Source organism: Caretta caretta, chromosome 16, assembly GCF_965140235.1.
Source record: "Caretta caretta isolate rCarCar2 chromosome 16, rCarCar1.hap1, whole genome shotgun sequence".
Classification (NCBI taxonomy): Eukaryota; Metazoa; Chordata; order Testudines; family Cheloniidae; genus Caretta; species Caretta caretta.
Window position 1 is genome coordinate 10,063,404 of NC_134221.1, and position 19,146 is coordinate 10,082,549.

Below are 19,146 nucleotides of genomic sequence, written 5' to 3' on the forward strand. Positions count from 1 at the left end.
GCAGCTCCACCAGAGGTACCGACGACAGGACTGCTGGCATCGAGCACCCTATCATCAAACCCTGCTCAGAGCGGGGTAAGCCACCGCAGCAAAGCTCCCAACACAGGTACTTCTGATGGAGCTGCACCAAGTGGTAGCTTGGAGGAAAACTGCCATGCATGTCAGAGACTATTTTGCCCAGATACACTGTAGGAGTTCACGTTGCTCCAGAGCAAACATCAATCCGTTATTTCCTGCCCACATTAGCCCCCTCCCCAAGATCCCTTTGTGTTATGGCTCCATCTTCCCTCTGTGCAACATCTCCCAATGCTATTTCTTCTGCAAATCTTAATTAATGTGCTGTTAGCTCCTTCCTTCAGCTCACTAATGATGATAAATAAGACTGCTCTCAGCAGAATGCTCTCTCTCTTATACACGCTCCCACGTATCATGACCTTCTTTGCATCCTGTGGTTTCCACACACCCCTAGGCCGAAGACTTTTCCCTATACAACATTTGTTACACAAGCTCCTTCAAACTCTAGAGGAACTATTAGGTCAGGCGAAAGGCCCATCCTAGCATTCCTTCTCCTACAGTCACCTTCTTAAATTACACCCAGATCTCCACTGCAGCTGACCCACATTATCTCTGAACAGTATGGAATGGCTTTGAAAAGCACATTGTGCCACTAATGGTAACAACACTCTGCCCCTTCTGTAGCACCTTCCAGCTGAGGCGCTCCCAGGAATTTACAAACATTAATTAAACCTCACACGCCCTGCAAGGTAAGTTATTGTCTTCATCCCCATAGTAGAGAATCTGAGAAAAATGAAGTCAGTGCAGAAACTGAGGCCAAGAGGTTGCCCTGTTCTGTTCATTCTCTCTGAAACAGCTGGTACCAGCCACTGTCAGATGACAAGATACTGGGCTAGATAGACCATTGGTCTGACCCAGTACAGCCATGCTTATGTTCTTGGGTTAAATGACTTGTTCACGGCCACACAGGAAGTCAGTGGCAGAGAAGAATCCAAAATAAAGCCTTTCTTTTCACCGTGGCTGTTTGTGGGGGAGGAGGCCAGCCAATGGGGCAGGATTTTTATGGGCGATGTTGGAGATGTGGGTGGGAAGGAAGTGAGAAGAGTTAGGTGTAAGGGGAAGCGATCAGCTCGGTACCTAAAGGATTTCGGGGTGGACATGTCAAGAGTTAGCTCTGCTTGTGTGTCACTAAGATACATTCGTTGCCCACCTTGGCTGGCAGTGTATTCACTGATAGCATGCAGCTTTTGTGGTCTTCAGTGGATAGCATTAGCCTCTCATGTTAAATAGTTATAGTAATCCTTGCATAGCACAGAGCCACAATGAGCTAAAGAGACACTAGAACTGCATGGCTGGCAAGTATTGTTATCCCCATTGGGCAGATAGGAAAACCGAGGCATCAGAAGGTCAGAGAGGAAGTCAGTGAAAGAGAGAAAACTGGTTTAAAACAAACAGCAGCTCAGATCACTAGACCATATCCCTCTCCAAAAAAAAAACGCCCCAATGAAACACGATAAGAGGCAAATCAATCAACTAATAGGGCACGTTCTACCTACATGTCCACATCCCCTTTTGAGCCCGGAGTCAGCAAAGCCCACTGCAGCATGTGCTTAACATTACACATGTACTTAAGTTCCATTCAAGTCAATAGGGCTTAAGCACATGCTTCAAAGCTTTGCCCAATCGGGACGGTTTACTGAACTGGGGCTTTGGACAGAAGCGTATTATTTCCTGTATTCCTCCATAGCTCTCCTGACACTCAGATGGGTCTGAGCTCTCATGATGACAGGACACCCTCTTTTTTATCCTGCTCTCATCTACCCCTGCCCAGAGGCAACAAACGGTTGCAAAACTGCCTTAGCCTTGACATACTCAAGTGCTCTACTGCTGGGAACATGAAGATAAGTGGAAGGGGCTAAATTTGGCACTGAAGTTTACTGGTGCAGATGGATTTACACTGGTGCAGCCACATGCAGAGTCTGGCCCAGGAATTTAAGAATTAGGGCTCCCACAGTAACACTAAGTCAGCCCCCATGTGTGTGCCATATCGATATCTAGCCTATACGCTACCCCACCCATACGCACACAGCGCATAAATTTAATAGCATACACAGCCCTACAAAGCCGAGCGTAAGTACAAGAACAGTTACAGTTGCTGTGGGAACTACAAACTTTAAAATCCCAGACCCATTTGTATTAAAAATCTCAGACAAAGTCACATTTCCCTATAGTTTTATTTAAAAAAAAAATACATTGAATGTTGTTTTGCTGGGGACAAATGGCAAGGTGAGCCTGCCAATCAGACAGTCCGTACCATTCAAACGTACAGTGTGATGTTCATTGGAATGGTCTCCCCGGGATAGTCTATATGCAGGCATCGGAAGAAAAGCAGCTGCTGAACAAACAGAACACGCCACTAACTGGAGCTACACATCTTGGGAGGATAACAGTTCAAACCATTTCTATGCTACATTTCTTCAAATCACTTGCCCTTGGTGGGCTAGGTATAAAAGGTGATTTTATTAAAAACTTGCTAGCCAATGTGTTTTAAAATCTGAGCCTAGACAGGGCTCATCATCGCTTTTAACAGGTCAGCCGGTTTAGGGTTAACCCTCGGCTCCCCTCTAGGATTCACCAGAACCAGCTAGCACAAACTGCAATTTTCCCGATCAGTACTCGGAGTTTAAATGCATTAGCTATCACAGTTTAACGATCACATTTCCAAACGTGGACAGCCCAGCAGAGTGCAAGGTCCAGGATAAGACCAAAGCTTTTTCAAGCAGCTTGAGTTATCCAAGCCCTCCCCCCCCCCCCCAAAAGCACCTGAAATGTGCATTCTAGGCACACACACTGATTTTTCTTACTCTGATCATTCAAACCGATCAATAGACTTCTAGCAAAGTAAGAAAAAAGAAGTCCTCTCAAGTCAAGAACTGAAAGATTGAAATGTAATAGAAAAGAGTCTGATACCAACAGTAAAGCTCCTCTACACCGCACAGATCTGAAAGCATCATTTACTACGCACTTGTACAGCCCCTGACACAACGGTGCCCGACCTAGCTGATGCCTCTAAGTGCTACGGCTATACAAATAACACGGCTAATATTTAAATTACTGTTTAAACAAGGGCTTAAATAAAAATGCCTCTTGAAAAAGCAGGCCCAGGAACCCTGCTGTTCTAACCCACAATGGCCAGGCTCCCTTCTTAAGAGGCTTTTGGACAGCAGTCAGGAAAACATCAGTGTCCTACAGATGGAAGAAAAGCAGCTAATTCAGTGTCCCTTCCCAGCTATTCTTTGCAAAAGGGAGCGTTAATGTTGCCTGCCTCTCTGGCTCTAAAATAATAATAAATAATAATAATAATAATAATGTTTGCAGGGGACTACTTACCAAAGTCTACTGCTACTCTGAAAAGCAGGCAGCAGATTGCATGAATGAACTCTCAGTGGCGGATTTCCTGTACTTGGTTCTGAGAGACACATTAAACTGGGTCACAGCACAGTAACCACATTCACTTCCCCTAGCTGCCCTCTGACCCAAGCAAATGAAACCTAGTTCAGACATTAAACATGTTGAAAGGCTGTTGGAGCTGCTGCTAAGACATTTATGGCATCCTGCCCTGCCCTACCTCCCATGCTTTCCCACCAACCCAGACAAACAAGAACTGGTACAAATCAGGAACTTTCATCTAATAAACAGGCAACCAGGTATCTGCTCAGCGATAACTAGGATGGCTGAAGAGGCTTGGCATGGCCCCAAGCAACTTGAAAACAAACAGGGGAGAGAGCTGGGGAATGAAAAACTCCAGGGATTGGGATTTTTAGGCTTTCATCACCGAAGCTCTTCAGGGCAACAAGAGCTTGGCAAGGATCCCCCCAACCAGCCTTTCCACAGAGGATTGTTCCCTCTACGCCAGACGGATGGTCCTTTTGATGAGAGGACCTCCATCATCTTCCTCCCACCAAGCAGCTGTCCTGGATACTAACTACCATCCCAGAGCTCCATTATGACTCCACACACCTTCACCCAGCTCACGGCAGAGAGCCCCCTGAATGTTCCTTCGATGCTGCTCGGGAGGAAGGTGGTGGTGGCCTCCGTGGTGCAGAGAAAGGGCTTCTCCTTAGTCCCCGAAAGGAACTCCTTCAACCACGGTCTCTCCCGAAGGGAATCACACCCTCTGACGCCCCAGATACCGCTGCTGGGGCATTGCTGGAAGTCCAAACGGCTCATGTCCAGGCACTGAAGGACGCTCTCCATTGTTGGAGCCCAGGCAGGCACTGCTAGGAGGAAGCACAAACTATTGCCAACAGGGCGCTGCCGTGAAGTGGTAGCTTTCATGACCCGAAGACACCATTACGATCAGCTAGTCCCAACTCCTGCACAAGACAGGCCACAGAATGTCACCCAGTGGTTCCTCCACTAAGCCCATAACTTCTGGTTAAGCTAGAGCCTCTCTACCTGGGAACAATCAGCCACCACCCTGGGTAAACTGGCTCCAAGCGAGTATTACTGTTCCAATGAATGTGGCAGGGGTGGTACCACCAGAGGGGGGAAAGCACACAGGGTAAACTGACTGACCAAGGAATGAAAACACACAGCTTCTTTGAGAAATACGATCTTCTTACAGGCACTGCACTGGAATGCAGGAGCCAGAGCTTTGACTCCCAGCTCTACCACACACTCCCTGGGACACCTTGGGTGAGTCACTTCATCTTTGTACTGCAATCCCCCATCTCTAAAATGAGGAACCCAGTCCTTCCCGTCTCCCGTCCTTGGTTTGTCTTGCCTAATTAGACTAAGTTCTTCGGGGACTGTCTCAGCACTATGGGCCCAAGATCTCAGCTGGGGCCTACAGGAGAGTGACCTTAATGCTAATGAGAAAACATAATAATAATTACAGCAGAACCCTGCTAATTCACGTACCCCATAATTCACACTGACAAAACCCAGAAGCTTCTCTCTTCTTCCCGATAAAGTTTTAACAGATGCTGAAGCAAGGTCTCAAGTTACTCTGACTTCATTACTTTGTACAAAATATATTACACAACATTAAGTAGCAAACTATGAAGTATCATAAATAATTAAAACTAAACACAAGTCAGATCAGGGAACAAAGTACATTTGCTGTTGAAAAACAATTGCCTGTTTTTTTTTTTTTTTTTCATAATTGTGTTTATTCGCTTCCTTGTTAATTTACAAAAACCCCAGTGGATTCTCGGCGGATCGCCCGCTCATTAGTGCAAATTAATGCTGTTCCCACTGTATATTCCACATATAAATAATACAAAAAAAATCTAATAAAAACCACATATCTCCAGATGAAGGAACATAAACACAATTCAGATTGTGCCTCCAGCCCTTGGACAACATGTTAGAACATCCTGCTTTCTGCTCAATTAGCCAATGCATTTCTCAGAGCTGCTGGTTTTCGGACAGCTGCCCGGAAGAAATGGTAAGAAAGGGAAATGAACTTTGCAAAGCATAAGGAGAAAGAATCAGAGTGAAGAACCACAAGTTAATTATTAGGACTGTCAAGCAATTAAAAAAATTAATTATGTGATTAATCGTGCTGTTAAACAATCATGGAATACCATTTCTTTAAATATTTTTGGATGTTTTCTACAGTTTCAAATATATTGATTTTAATTACAACACAGAATACAAAGTGTACAGTTCTCACTTTATATTTATTATTGATTACAAATATTTGCACTATAAAAAACAAAAGAATTTTTCAATTCACCTCATACAAGTACTGTAGTGCAATCCCTTTATCATGAAAGTTGAACTTACAAATGCAGAATTATGTACAAAAAATAACTGCATTCAAAAATAAAACATTGGAAAACTTTAGAGGCTACAAGTCCACTCAGTCTTACTTCAGCCAATCGCTCAGACAACCAAATTTGGTTTCAGTTTACAGGAGATAATGCTACCCGATTCTTGTTTACAATGTCACCCAAAAGTGAGAACAGGCATTCGAATGACACTGTTTTAGCCGGTGTCGCAAGATATTTATGTGCCAGATGTGCTAAAGATTCATATGTCCCTTCATGCTTCAACCACCATTCCAGAGGACATGCGTCCTTGCTGATAATGGATTCTGCTCAACAACGATCCATAGAAGAGCGGACTGATGCATGTTCATTTTCATCATCTGAGTCAGATGCCACCAGCAGAAGGTTGATTTTCTTTTTTGATGGTTCGGGTCCTATAGTTTCTGCATCAGAGTGTTGCTCTTTTAAGACTTCTGAGAGCATTCTCCACACCTTGTCCCTCTCAAATTTTCAAAGACACTTCTGATTCTTAAACCTTGGATCGAGTGCTGTAGCTATTTTTAGAAATCTCACTAGGTATCTTCTTTGCGTTTTGTCAAATCTGCTGTGCAAGTGTTCTTAAAACGAACATGTGCTGGGTCATCATCCGAGACTCCTATAACACGAAATATATGGCAGAACGCGGGTAAAACAGAGCCGAAGACATACAAGTTCTCCCCCAAGGAGTTCAGTCACAAATTTAATTAACACATTATTTTTTAACGAGCATCATCAGCATGGAAGCATGTCCTCTGGAATGGTGGCTGAAGCATGAAGGGGCATACGAACGTTTAGCATATCTGGCACGTAAATACCTTGCAATGCCAGCTACAAAAGTGCCATGCAAACACCTGTTCTCACTTTCAGGTGACATTGTAAATAAGAAGCAGGCAGCAGCATCTCCTGTAAATGTAAACAAACTTGTCTGTCTGAGCGATTGGCTGAAGTACGACTGAGTGGACTTGTAGGCTCTCAAGTTTTACATTGTTTTGTTTTTGAGTGCAGTTATGTAACAAAAGAAATCTGCATTTGTAAGTTACACTTTCAGGATAAAGAGATTGCACTACAGTACTTGTCTGAGGTTAATTGAAAAATACTATTTCTTTTGTTTCTCACTTTTACCGTGCAAATATTTGTAATAAAAACAATATAAAGTGAGCTCTGTACACTTTGAATTCTGTATAGTAGTTAAAATCAATATATTTGAAAATGTAGAAAATCATCGAAAAAATTTAATAAATTTCAATTGGTATTCTATTGCTTAACAGCACGATTAATCGCAATTAATTTTTTTTAATCTTGATTATTATTTTTTGAGTTAATCGCGCGAGTTAACCACAATTAATTGACAGCCCTAGTAATTATTATTTGTGATACTGGAAGTCTACCAAAGGGACAGACAGACGACTAAATGCCTTCAAAAGCAAATGCCTTAGGAAAATACTCGTTATTAAATGGAATACATTTGTAGTCAAATGCCGAGGTTCATCAGACAGTTCAACAGCCCTTCTCTCTAAAGTAATTCAGCAAAGAAGATGGAAATATTTGAGGCCTGCGTGAAGAAGCAGCAGCTGCCACGGGAGAGATGCCATTGGGCAGCTGGAGGGACATGCAAAAGGGGCCGAATGAAACAACCCCCAGAAAACAAGACTCAGAGGGAAAATTTATGGGACTTCACAACACAGGGGACATGCAGAGCAGCCCAAGACAGACAGGGATGGCAGAGCCTTGTTTTGTACCCTAAGTGATATCTGATGGCACAGGAAGCATGCAGATTACCATATTGCTCTCTCTTATATACATGTAAATAAAAGGCATGAAAGAGAGAAAAAGAGAGTGTGTTGAATAGGATTTTTTAAATGTATTTCTGGACATTCAAAACAATTTATGGAGCCGGGAACTGATGGGAAGGTGTAATTGTGCTCCTAGGAAATCAAGGGAAGGAAAAGCATTCTTTTTTTTGTTGTTGTTGTTGTTTTTTTAAAAGGTTTATTACTGAGCCAATAGCTGGCAACTGCCTTGGGACCGATCCAGCCGATTGTGTAAATATGTTTAGGCAGGTTTTTTAAGTGCAAATATTTCAGTATAATGAGCGTTCTGTAAAGTAGCAGCAGAAGCTGCCGTTTAACTTTTACTAATGTCACTGCTTTCCAAAGGGGTGGGGGCACTTGGAGCAGAATACTAAGAATCAGAGCTGTGTGAGGAGATTTCCCTTTGCATCTGTCACAGATCCACAGGGTATGATCTATGCCCCGGCCGGGAAGCAATCTCTTGGGAGTCACCCCTTCAGTGTGCCAGACCCTGAGGGTCCACACGGTTCCACAGGGGCAGGCCCAAGGCCTCCATGATGTCAAAACTGGGGCATACTAGTGCCAGCAGTCCCCTTCCGTCTCTGAGATTCCCTGCAGCAACTCCAGCCGCGCCAGACTCCTGCTGGAGGTTTGTGTTTTACCCCTTCCGGGTGCAATGCTCTCAGTGAGCATCTGCAGTGACACCAGGCAGCCTTTTCACATGGTGACAATTTATTTGACACCTGGCGTCTGGAATCAGAAAGTCTCTGTCCCCTTCTCTTCAGTCCCAGCCTGTGTGTGCTGTCCCTCTGGGGAGCTCAGCTGTCTGTGAGCACAGCCACCTGTCACCCTTCTTTGTTCTCCACTCAGGGCCTTTGCTCTGCCTCCCTGCAGAGAAGGGAGCGAAAGACACCGTCACTCCATTCACATGTGTAGACTGTATTCAGTTGGCTAGCGACCATGATCTCCCACCAGGCTGCTACATGAGAAACTCCTTCTCCATTCGCTCTGCAATGCAAAGCTCAGAGGGAAAGTGAGGCATGCATAGGAATCAAAAATATTACCAACGCTCCCACATTCCTCAGAGCATCTGAAAGCACTTTGCAAAGTATGTGCTTAGCGTGCCAAGTTGTAGCCCCTTCTGGGGTGGGAGAGTGTTTCCTAGGTTCATGATCCCTTCACCACTGCCCAAAAAATAAAATAGCATCCAGTATATTTCCAGCGGGAGACGAAGGTCTACAGAGAACTTCAGTTAATGTTAACTTCCATTGTCTTCAGTGGGACTTAAGCATATGTTTATTAAGTGCTATAACATTTCAGTGTAGACACTACCTAAGCCAACAGGAGGGATTCTCCCACTGACATAGGTAATCCACCTCTCATAGAGGTGGTAGCTAGGTTGACAGAAGAATTCTTCCATCAATCCAGCACCGTCTACACAGGGACTTAGGTCATCTTAGCTACACCGCTCAGGGATGTGAATTTTTTATACCCCTGAGCAATGTAATTTTCTAGCGTAGACCAGGCCTTAGTGAATAAGGATGGACCTTCAGGTTAAGCATGTTTAAGGACTTTGCTGACTTGAGATCTGTGAATGGAACAGTCCCCATTATCCAAGCCCACATCAAAGGTCTCCAAAATGTTACAGAAGCTCAGTGTTGCAATGTGGATGAGGATTTCTGCAAGAAAGGGTTTTTTTCTCCTGATGTACCAGATCTGGGGTTACTGTTTACCCATCTTAAGACTCTTTGTTCTGCAGCACACCTGTCAGTGTGCTAGCTGTATACTCAAGGCTAAACCATCTCACTGAAAAATTGTAACCCGTGCTCCTAGACCTCTTGCTGTATTGATCGAAAACTGGAACTATAAAGAGTGTGAAATGACCCTGCTGTAGTTTTGTTTGCTTGTTTCTAAATGTTCTAACAGGGACTGACCCAGCGATCTTATTACCAAAGGAATGAGATCTGAGCTAGCAGAGCATTGGGAGCCAGGGAAAACCACTACACCCCATTGCCTGATATTGGGGGTGAGGAGAACACCTGGAAAGCAAACACCTTGCATTGCTTTAGTGGCCAATCTTCTGCACCGATGGGCCAGCAGGATTCCACCTTGCTATTTGTTTGTATGGTGGTAGCACAGGGGCGGGCAAACTACGGCCCATGGGCCGGATCGGCTCGCAAGTCGCACCAAGCGGCTCGGCCCCGCTCCGGCCACAGCATTGGGTCGGGGGTTAGACCACGTGCTCAGCCTCGCTCAGGTTGCCCCACACAGAACCCTCTCAGTCCACACCTGCATCCCCCCACACTAAGCCCCTCCACACTTGGATGCTGAGCCTGCCTGCCCACACGGAGGGGCAAGGCCCTGGGGTGTTTCTGGGGCAGGCCTGGTCCTTGCATTATGTCAGAATTGGGTGCAGCCTCACTGCTGAGTCTGTGTCCCAGGGGAGCTGCAAAGTGATCTCCCACCTCTGTGCAGCCAGTGGCCTGCGCTCCCCAGTGCTCTGCTGGAGCCTCCACATTTGTTTGACAAAGAGAACTAGCAGAATTTTGCAGAATTTTAAAATATTGTGCACAGAATGTGCAGGTTTTGGGTGCAAAACACCCTCCGGAGTAACATTTCGTCTTCCCAGGGGAGAGGGCTTCAAGTTTTCACTTTTGAGCCTCTGAAGTTAAAGTTAGGCATCACGCCTAGCTCTAATTACAAGGCATTCTAACGAAGAGGAGACAGCTTTAATTACAAGGAACTGGCTGGGGACACACATGTCCCGTCACGCATGCTGAGGGCTTAGAGCCAGGCTTTAAAAAAACCCATAACCCAAACCCTGTTAACATGCAAGAGCTTTGCAAACTGCTGCATTTCTCCTCCATGGGCATCAGCTCTGAGCTTCGCGCTCACAGACAGACGTAGGACACTTTCCCTTCCACCTCTGTGTTACACTGGCTTGGGATCAGGGATCTCAGTGTGCATGGGCTCTGGTTTCAGGACCGTGCCATGGACAAACACTCTGTGCCCTCCCTGATCCAACCCGTGAACGGGCAAGCCAGATCCTCCTCCATTCGCCTGCGGGGGCGGAGCGCTGCATCCAATACAGCGACCCAATTTATACCTTCTAGTCTACTTCTCCTGCACTAAGCCCTGACCGCCTCCAATCGCAGGCTCTTCCTTCCCATCGCTAACACAGACTCCATCACTTTCATTAGCTGGCGAGTCACTAAGTCCCGGGAGAACCTTGACCGGGCAGCAAAAGTAAACAAGTGATTACAGAACCAAAAATAAAGCTGTATCCTTCTAAAAGAGCCGCTAGAAATTCTCGACACATCATCTGCTTTCAAAGGGAAGCCACGGTGCAAACGCACTCTGCCAGGCTTCTCCTGAACACTCTGGCATTCCCTGGCGACTCTCCCAGCCCCACCTTTGTTGCTCAGTCCGTACTCCTCCCCTCTCCGCGACCTCCCACTGCGGAGTCTGGCTCCCACCCTGCCTCATGCCAAGATGGGCTTTTATCACCCACCTCTGCACCGCTGCTCCCTGGCACTTTCCTGGCAATGGAAGGGCAATGCCTCCCCCCAGCTCCCCGCAATGGGCACAGAGCTACGGTGAAGCGATGCCACCTACATGGCCACAAACATCCCTCGCTGAAATCACTCTCACCATGCAGGGGCCGAGGGAGGGAGCAGATGTTCCCAACAGGCACCATCCCCGCAGGGATTGTAGGCTGTGCCGGGGGATGTTTCACTTGGGAGCCGGGCAGCAGCGGTAGAAATCTCACCAGGTGGAGCGGGCAGAAATTCAGTAGCCACTCGGGGAGATTGGCACGCCCTGACGGAGTGGGGGGTGGCTTCCGGCATGACCACCTGGCACACACAAGAGTGCTCCACAGCGCAGAGTTTGCTCGGGTAGGGATGGTGCCTGGGCCAGAGGGGCACCTTCCCCTTGCACCTGCCATCCATGGGCTTTGGGCACTTTATCAATGCCAGCAAATTAAGCTGTACAAACCCTTCACCTCTGTAGAGGGCTATGGGAGACTGCGACACCGGGCTCCGCCCAGAGCCTCAGGCAGAGATACCCAATAGCTTTCTGTGGACTATTTTTCGATGCACTGCTTCAGGAATTGACTGACAGTGCCGCTGCACTGGGGCGGGGGTGCTCTCTGTTAACACTAGCGATTTGCCCCACTCGTAGCCCTCGGCGTCCGGTCCCCAGCATCGCTGCATCAGCACGTACCCTAGCGCAGACAGGCCAGGCTACCGTCTGCACCTGGGAGGCTTAGCCCTGCTTGAAACTGGGGCAAGCAGCACTGGGGCAAATTAGGGTGTTTAATGGTTTAGCCTGTCTGCACTAGGCTCACCTACACTTATCGGGGGGGAAGGGGGGGCGGCATTCTTAATATAGGCAATGCCTGGGAGTACCAGCCAGGATGGCCTGTGCTCTCCTCTCCCGAGCTCTGTACTCATGTCACCTCTCTGCCTTCTGTTTTCCTCATATGTAAATTAGGGATTATAATGAACTGCCTGGGAGAGGAGGCAGGCTGCAGGGCTGATGCTCTGTTAACACTCCCTCCCCCAGATGCTCTGGCAAGTCCCATGACTGAGGCTGCTCTGTACGTTTGGAGGGGCTGAAATCATTTGGGATTTTACCTTTCTAAAAGCAGAGGGCTTGTACAGGATCCCAACAGGCCACCGGCGCACGCATGGAGAAAGAAGAGCTCCATCCCTGATGGAGAGAGAAATCAAGGGCACCGGCTCACTTCAGCCCAGCTGCACCATGCTGTGACAATCTGTGATAGGAAATCTAGGCGATGTGGCCCATCCCCCGCTCTGTCGTTAACGGTGGCAGAGGACCCATCCGTTCAGAAATGGGAGAGAATTCATTTCAATTAGACGTGCCCGGCGCGCCGAACAAAGCCAATGAACTCTCGCCATTTTAAAGCGGATTAGCTGGGATATCTGGGTAAATGGATAACAACAGGCTCATAAGCCCCCCCATGCCCGTTTTGATGCCGCTGGCCATTTTTGAAACAATATTGTCAATGTAATTGCAGCATCTGTGAATAATCTTCCTGGAGTGAATTAAGCCACTCGGTGCAGGCTGCCACATGGCTCAGCAACAGGCTGTGATTGGACCGTGAGGCAGCTTTTGAGCTAGACTGAGATCTTTTTGCCTGGTTACCTACCTCGCATTCACCCCCATTCCCACCCCTTTCTTCCCCCTGCTAAAGCAGCAGTGGTGCGGAGGGCCATTGTTACAAGGAGGCCGACCCAGCTGGGATACAAATGGAATTGGAAGCCATAGCAGAGGGGAAGGGAAGTGTGTAATAACAGAGAGGGAGAGATCAAAGCAAGTGATAAGCAAGCAGGAGAGAGGGAGAAAGGGTAATAAGAGAATGATGAGAGAGCAAGCAGAAAAGAGAGGGAAATGAATGATAACCGGAACCCCATCATAACCAGCGGCAGGGTGTTTAATTTTCCATGCATCTAACGATCAAGCTGTGTTATCTGACCCACGTACGTTTATTACAGAACTCCACCGTAGCCACGCTGAATATTTCAGAGGGCACATCTAGAATGCTGGGGGAAGGTGAGAACTGAATTCCTTTGTGGCTTCTATCCCTGGCACAGGATTCCCGGGGGACCGTGGGCAAGTCCCTTCACCTCTGGGCCTCTGCTCCTCATCTGTAAAATGGGGATAATAATGATCCACACCTTAGACCCTCTTGGCTATTTGGACTGCAAACACTGCAGGGCAGGGACTGTCTCTCTCAGGCTATGTCTACGACAGACCTTACAGCAGCACTGCTGAACCACTGCAGCTAGAAGGTCTCTCGTGTATCCGTTCTTTGCCGGCAGGAGAGGGTTTTTTCACACCCCACACCAACAGAAGTTTTACCCACAACAGTGGTAGTGTATACAAAGCCTCCGTGTGTGTACATGCAGCATCTCACAAAATGAGGCCCTGATCTCAGCTGGGATCAATGCAAACAAACTAACTATTTCCTCAGACATTACTAGAGGCAATTTAGGTAGTTCTCAGAAGATGCTTGCTGGGGATATTTTGGTGCTCTTCCCTGAAGTTTACTAACAAGGCTTCTTCAGTTTTTCAAGGCCCTAATGTCCTCCGTTTATTAGTGGCTACTCTCTCGCTGTGGCTGTTTGATTCATCTCCCTCTCTTGCCTCCTCAACACTCTTGCTTCTGCATTACTAATGCACCGCAGAAGCAGCAAAGGAGAAGAAAGCTTGTGCGAAGTGATCGCATGGTGGTAATGGACTGTCCCAGGACACAGTCTCTGGGTTAATCTGTATGTCGAAGGCTCTTCAGACCCTGCCCAGAAAGCCCTTCTTTGAGCTGCCAGCACGTCTCTCCCTGCCCACCACTTATTACCATAAATGGAGTCACAGACAACGAGCATCCAGAATGCGCCTGGCTCCTTGAGAGGGTTTGACACCAAGCTCCGGGACCAGATTAAACTTCCTGTGATGGTGCCATGCAATACAGAATCCTCATTTCCGAAAGGTTAAGGATGTGGAAGAGCAGTCACATCGGCGTGGCTGCCTACCTCCCTGCAGACTGCCTGCTGTCAGAACCAACCCGTGCACTCCCCAACTTGAAGCTGGAGGGAACGGTCCCTGCTTGGGAAGGGAGGGAGGGAAGGGAAATGTACTCCCCACTCTCATGCAGTCCTGGACATCAGCCAGTGAGCTGTCCCCTGATGGGAACAAAGGAGACTTAGTTCTATACTGTTCCCCTCAAGGGACTAGATCAAGGGTAGGCAAACTTTTTGGCCCAAGGGCCATATTGGGGTTGCTAAACTACATGGAGGGCCGGGTAAGGAAGGCTGTGCCTCCCCAATCAGCCTGGCCCCCACTCCCTATCAACCCCCTCCCACTTCCCGCCCCGACTGCCCCCCTCAGAACCCATCCAACCCCCACTGATCCTTGTCCCCTGACCAGCCCCTAACCACCCCCTGGGACCCCAACCCCTATCCAACCCCCATGCTCCCTGTCCCCTGACTGCCCCGACCCCTATCCACACCCCTGCCCCCTAACAGGTCCCCCATGACTCCCACGCCTATCCAGCTCCCCGCTCCCCATTCCCTAACTGCCGCCCCCCCGCCCCCGAACCTCTGCCCCATCCAACCGCCCCCTGCTCCCTGAACGCCCTCTGTGCCAGAGCGTTGCTGGCGCAGTGCACTGAGGCTGCAGGGGAGAGGGAACAGCAAGGGAGGGGCCGGGGGCGAGCCTCCCCGGCCGGGAGCTCAGGGGCCGGGCAAGACCCCTAAGAGCCTGGGTCAGCTGGCACGGGCCAGCCCGGGTTTTTCTTTGCTGCATAGTCGTAGCCTCAGAGCTCCCGTCTCAATGTGGTGCATCCGAGACAAATTCCCTCTGCCTGCCAGGCAAATAGAGAGGGGGAAATTAGGTGAGCTGCAAGGAGAAATGTTAGTTACACACTACGCACTGGGGAGCAAAGTCCTTCTGATGAACCATGCCCAAGACAAACAAATCCTTGCCAAGGGTACCTTAATCCTTAATTTCGTATTGTGGGGAGGGAAGGAAAGGAGAAAATTGAATTTGCCCACATGGACAATACATATGTATCCAAATGCACGGGGAGGAGGATGCGCAGGTGGGATAGAAAGATGAGATCTTTACAGAAGGATGAGTTCTTTGCATGCTGGCTGGAAGCCACTGGACTGAATTCCTACACACACACACACACATCTAAATCATAATAAGCCAGGCCCGCATGCTGCTTCTGCATTCGGAGGAGCCTTGGCTCCCTGATGGAGGAAGGGCTCTGCCTGAGGGGGAAGAGCGTGAGAGATGAATATATATCCATATGGTCCCAGAGAAGTTTGTTGCTGCAGCTGTGGGAGTTAGGAAGGATGAGCGCCTCGGCTGCACAAAAAACTCAGCTGTGGACTAGTGGACCAACCCCAGGGAGACAGGAATGTCTAAATTCGACCTCCAACGCTGGCTCACAGGGTAGCCTGGCGCCCGAGGTTTCCCACTAGCCTTTCTGTGCCTCAGTTTCTTCCCATCGAGGAGGGGGGAAAGGAGACGGGACACTTTTATCCCCCCCCCCCCCGAGCGACTGCAGTCTTTCCAGTGCCCATGCCCTGAAGGGTTTAGACTCTGCCAGTTTAGGCCTCTTGTATAATGTGCACCCCCCCTCAGACAGCACCCCATCCCCTACCCCTTCCCTCCTTTGAGTCACCAACTCCCTGTGGTCTCTCCAGGCTGTTGTGACCAGGTGCAAAACAAGTTTATTGTTTTAACATTCCCGGCAGTACCTTCGGGCTCCCTCACCAATGGACTCTCCCGCTAAAATCAATGAGACAGCCAGGCAATTGCTGAAGGCAATTTAATGTAATAGTCCAGATAGCATAAAGAAAGGGAAAGCCTGCCTGGAGAGCACAGGGGGGAGTAAAATTACACACTCAGAGGACTGCCTCCCCTACTGCCCCTGTAATGCCATCATGGAGCTAAGGACCCTGTCTCAGATTCAAATGCAAGGATGAAGGGCTGAGGGTCTGACTGGGACAAGCACCATGCAAGGCTGCTGGCACAGAGAGCCCTGCCAGAACACCTTCGTTCTAATCTGCAGTTCCTCCTGCCAATCCAGGGTTGGTCTCGGTGGAACAGTCATGCCATGTGGTACGGCAGAAGACAGGTGGGCACTCGGAAATTTGCTCTTCAGCATTAACTTTGCTTTCCTTGTACTTTCCATTTCCATTTTCATGTCCCCTTTGCACATATCACTCTGTCGCTGGTGGCACGCTTTACTGGAGCTGGGCAAAATTTGGGGGGTGAATAGTAAATTCACCGGAAAACGCACTGAAGCTATTTGCAAATTCAGGAAATTCAGGAACAGCTTCAGCTAAATAAAACTTTGTTTCTTTGAATTGTCAAAACATTTCAACTGAACGTTTCCCTTTGGAAAATCAACATTCAAAATATTCCCTTTGACCCATACTTTGTTTTCCGCCTTCATTTCAGCAAGAAAAGCCACAAGAACAGTTTCAAAACATTTTTTTTTTGTGGTTCACCAGCTGAACTGAAAAAGCAGATTATTCACTCAGCTCTATTCTAACTCCTACAATTTATGCCACATGGTTCTTGCAATAGACCATAATGTCAATAAAACTGTTTTATTTCCTATCCTACCCAGTTGCCTAGCACTGCCGTGGGGCTGTGAATCACCTCCCCCCAAGAATGGATGCTCTGCATTAGCTGGTGGAGTGGACCCAGGCTGTAATAATGCATGCTGCAATGAAAGGTGCTAGATAAGTGGCATTATAACACAAGGGGTAGAAATCCACCCCGAACTCCAGATTTTCCACCGTTCCAGAAGTGACTAGCCCATAAAGTTGGGATGCTCATCCTCCAACACAAGCTACTCAGACTGAGAAGGTTATGCCAATTATAAGGCAGAACGACACCGCGCTGGCATCATGCACTGTGTGGCAGCGAGGCGGGAGCAGAGACTTCAGAGGTTAGTGGAAAAATGGTTTATAGTGTTACAACCTATTTCTCATCCCCACATCATCATCTGCTTTATTCACCTGTTGTGTCCTGATGGCACACGCCCTGGCGCAGGGGCTTTCTGCGTGCGTGTCTCTGCAGCACCTAACGCAACCAGGACCTGATCTCTTACTGGGGTTTCTAAGTGCTACTGTAACACAAATAATCCTAAAGCTTCCATTTCCAGGTGTGTGTTTCCCAAACACTAGATCAACATCCTAGATGACTGGTGGGAAAAGGAGCAGCCCATCCTGTGATATTACTTAATCTGAAACACATAGTTTCTGGCTTAACACAGAAGTGGGCCTGGGGATTAAGGCATTGTACTTGTATGTAGGAGGCTGGGTTCAACTCCCAACTCCGCCACAGTCTCGCTGACCTTGGCCAAGTCATTTAATCTGCCTCTCTGTTCCCCTTCTGCAACATGGGGCTAATGTTTCCCTACCTCACAGGGCTGGTGAGAGAACAAACCCATTCACCTGTGATGTGTTCAGCTACTACAGCGGGTGAGGGTCGTACAAGAAGCCAGATGGACACAGAAATCCAGCCCGTCTCACACACCAGGCTGCGTACACACCCAAGTGCCGAAGCACCAGAGCAGCGAGTTTAGTAATTTTGTTGAGAACAGCTGCTTGACTTGAGCTGCACAAACTGAAAAAAAGGAGCCCTAAAGGAAAATAAAAAGCACAGAGAACAAAGGTGATAATGGTGTTTGCAGCATGGGGCATGCCACTCCCTGCCTCGGGCACCACGTAACCAGCCTCCTGCAGAAACAGAGCCGTTTGAGCCAAGAGGAAGAGATCTGTGGCTATGTGCAGCAAGGTATCCATTGAAGGGACATGCTGAGCATGCCCCTCCTCCCTCAACAGCTCCCTGGAGGCTTCTGGGTTCTGTTTGGAGCCTGGAGGAACCAGCAGCTTGGGGGTGGGCGGGAGACACGGAGCAGTTTGCAATTTATCAGGGGGGCACCTTGACAGAAAATTAATGAAATGCTTAAATCTCGTCTTAAAAGTGCTTCCTTCCTCTGCCACTGATATACGCTACCCCCCGACCCTGACTTCTGGTTCGAGGTGCGGGTTGCTTCCTTTCCCTGATTAGTATCTCCCCAAAGGCTACACAAGTGGCAGGTTCCCTGTTGCAAAGACCTTCCCTCCCCCTTCCCATCCCGACCAAATGTGGAGGAAGAGACAGAGGAGCTTCCTATTTGCATAAACACCTGCTCAGCCACCTTGGGCTTCTGCACAGCACCCCGCTTCCTTCTGAACCCAGGAGGGACTGGGATCCTTTCCTTAAAAAACACCAATTAGATGAAAAGCCAGAACCATGCTTGGAAGTGTCTAGGTAAGGCAAGGCAAGCCCCGTGCATGGCTCCTTTAGAGCTCTCTCCCCTACTCTGCTGCCCCGGTCCTAGGCAAGAAGCTTCTCCCTTTATTCTTGTTGGAGGCAGCCTTGCTTCCGGCACCTGTGCCCGCTTGGTCTCATCGAAGGCTGCAGCATGACGCACTTGCCTTCATCCTCTTCTCCCTGAGGATCCGGATTGCGTGGCTCTTCACCTTGGCATTAGCCCCTGGGTGCACATCTCCATTGGAAATTTGACTGCCAGTCTCCTGGGAGGAGATGAAACAACCTACCCACCCCAGGCTGGGACAGAGAAAGGCAGAAGGACGCTGGCCCTGAGACTATGCAGAGCCAGCGTTCCTGCCTTCTAAGGAGAGGAAGGTGCTTGCAGCTGCTCTTAACCCTTTAAGGGACTAAACCAAGGCAGTGATTTACAGGGGGGATGATTTAAATAGTTTGTTTTTGTTTTTTAAGCCATTGCTGTAAGTTAGGGTGAGGTTAGGCAAGACTAATTAGCAAGTGTGTGACACTGCAATTTGGGGTTAAAATTCAAAATGAACTAAATTACACACACAAATATATCGCACCCCTCCTAATACCGAACCTTATTTGATTTTTACCAAACTGCTATAGACAAATCAGTGCCATTTCTCCTGTGCTTAAAGTTT

The 19,146-nt window shown here is 48.2% G+C and overlaps 1 protein-coding gene across 4 annotated transcripts in view; it reads right to left on the reverse strand.

The window, feature by feature from the left end:
• ASTN2 (astrotactin 2) overlaps positions 1-19,146 on the reverse strand; it is a 604,755-nt gene that overhangs the window by 474,380 nt on the left and 111,229 nt on the right. Inside the window, exon 1 of one of the 4 annotated variants that reach the window (XM_075120548.1) lies at positions 12,259-12,369. The exons of 2 other annotated variants lie outside the window; for them this stretch is intronic. Coding sequence is in view for 1 of the 2 variants with exons in the window: in XM_048822557.2 (XP_048678514.1) it covers positions 4,036-4,272 (237 nt within the window). In the remaining variant the exon portion in view is untranslated. Of the gene's footprint in view, positions 1-4,035; positions 4,288-12,258; positions 12,370-19,146 lie in introns of those variants that run through there. One more of the 4 variants, XM_048822557.2, reaches the window with a different exon arrangement.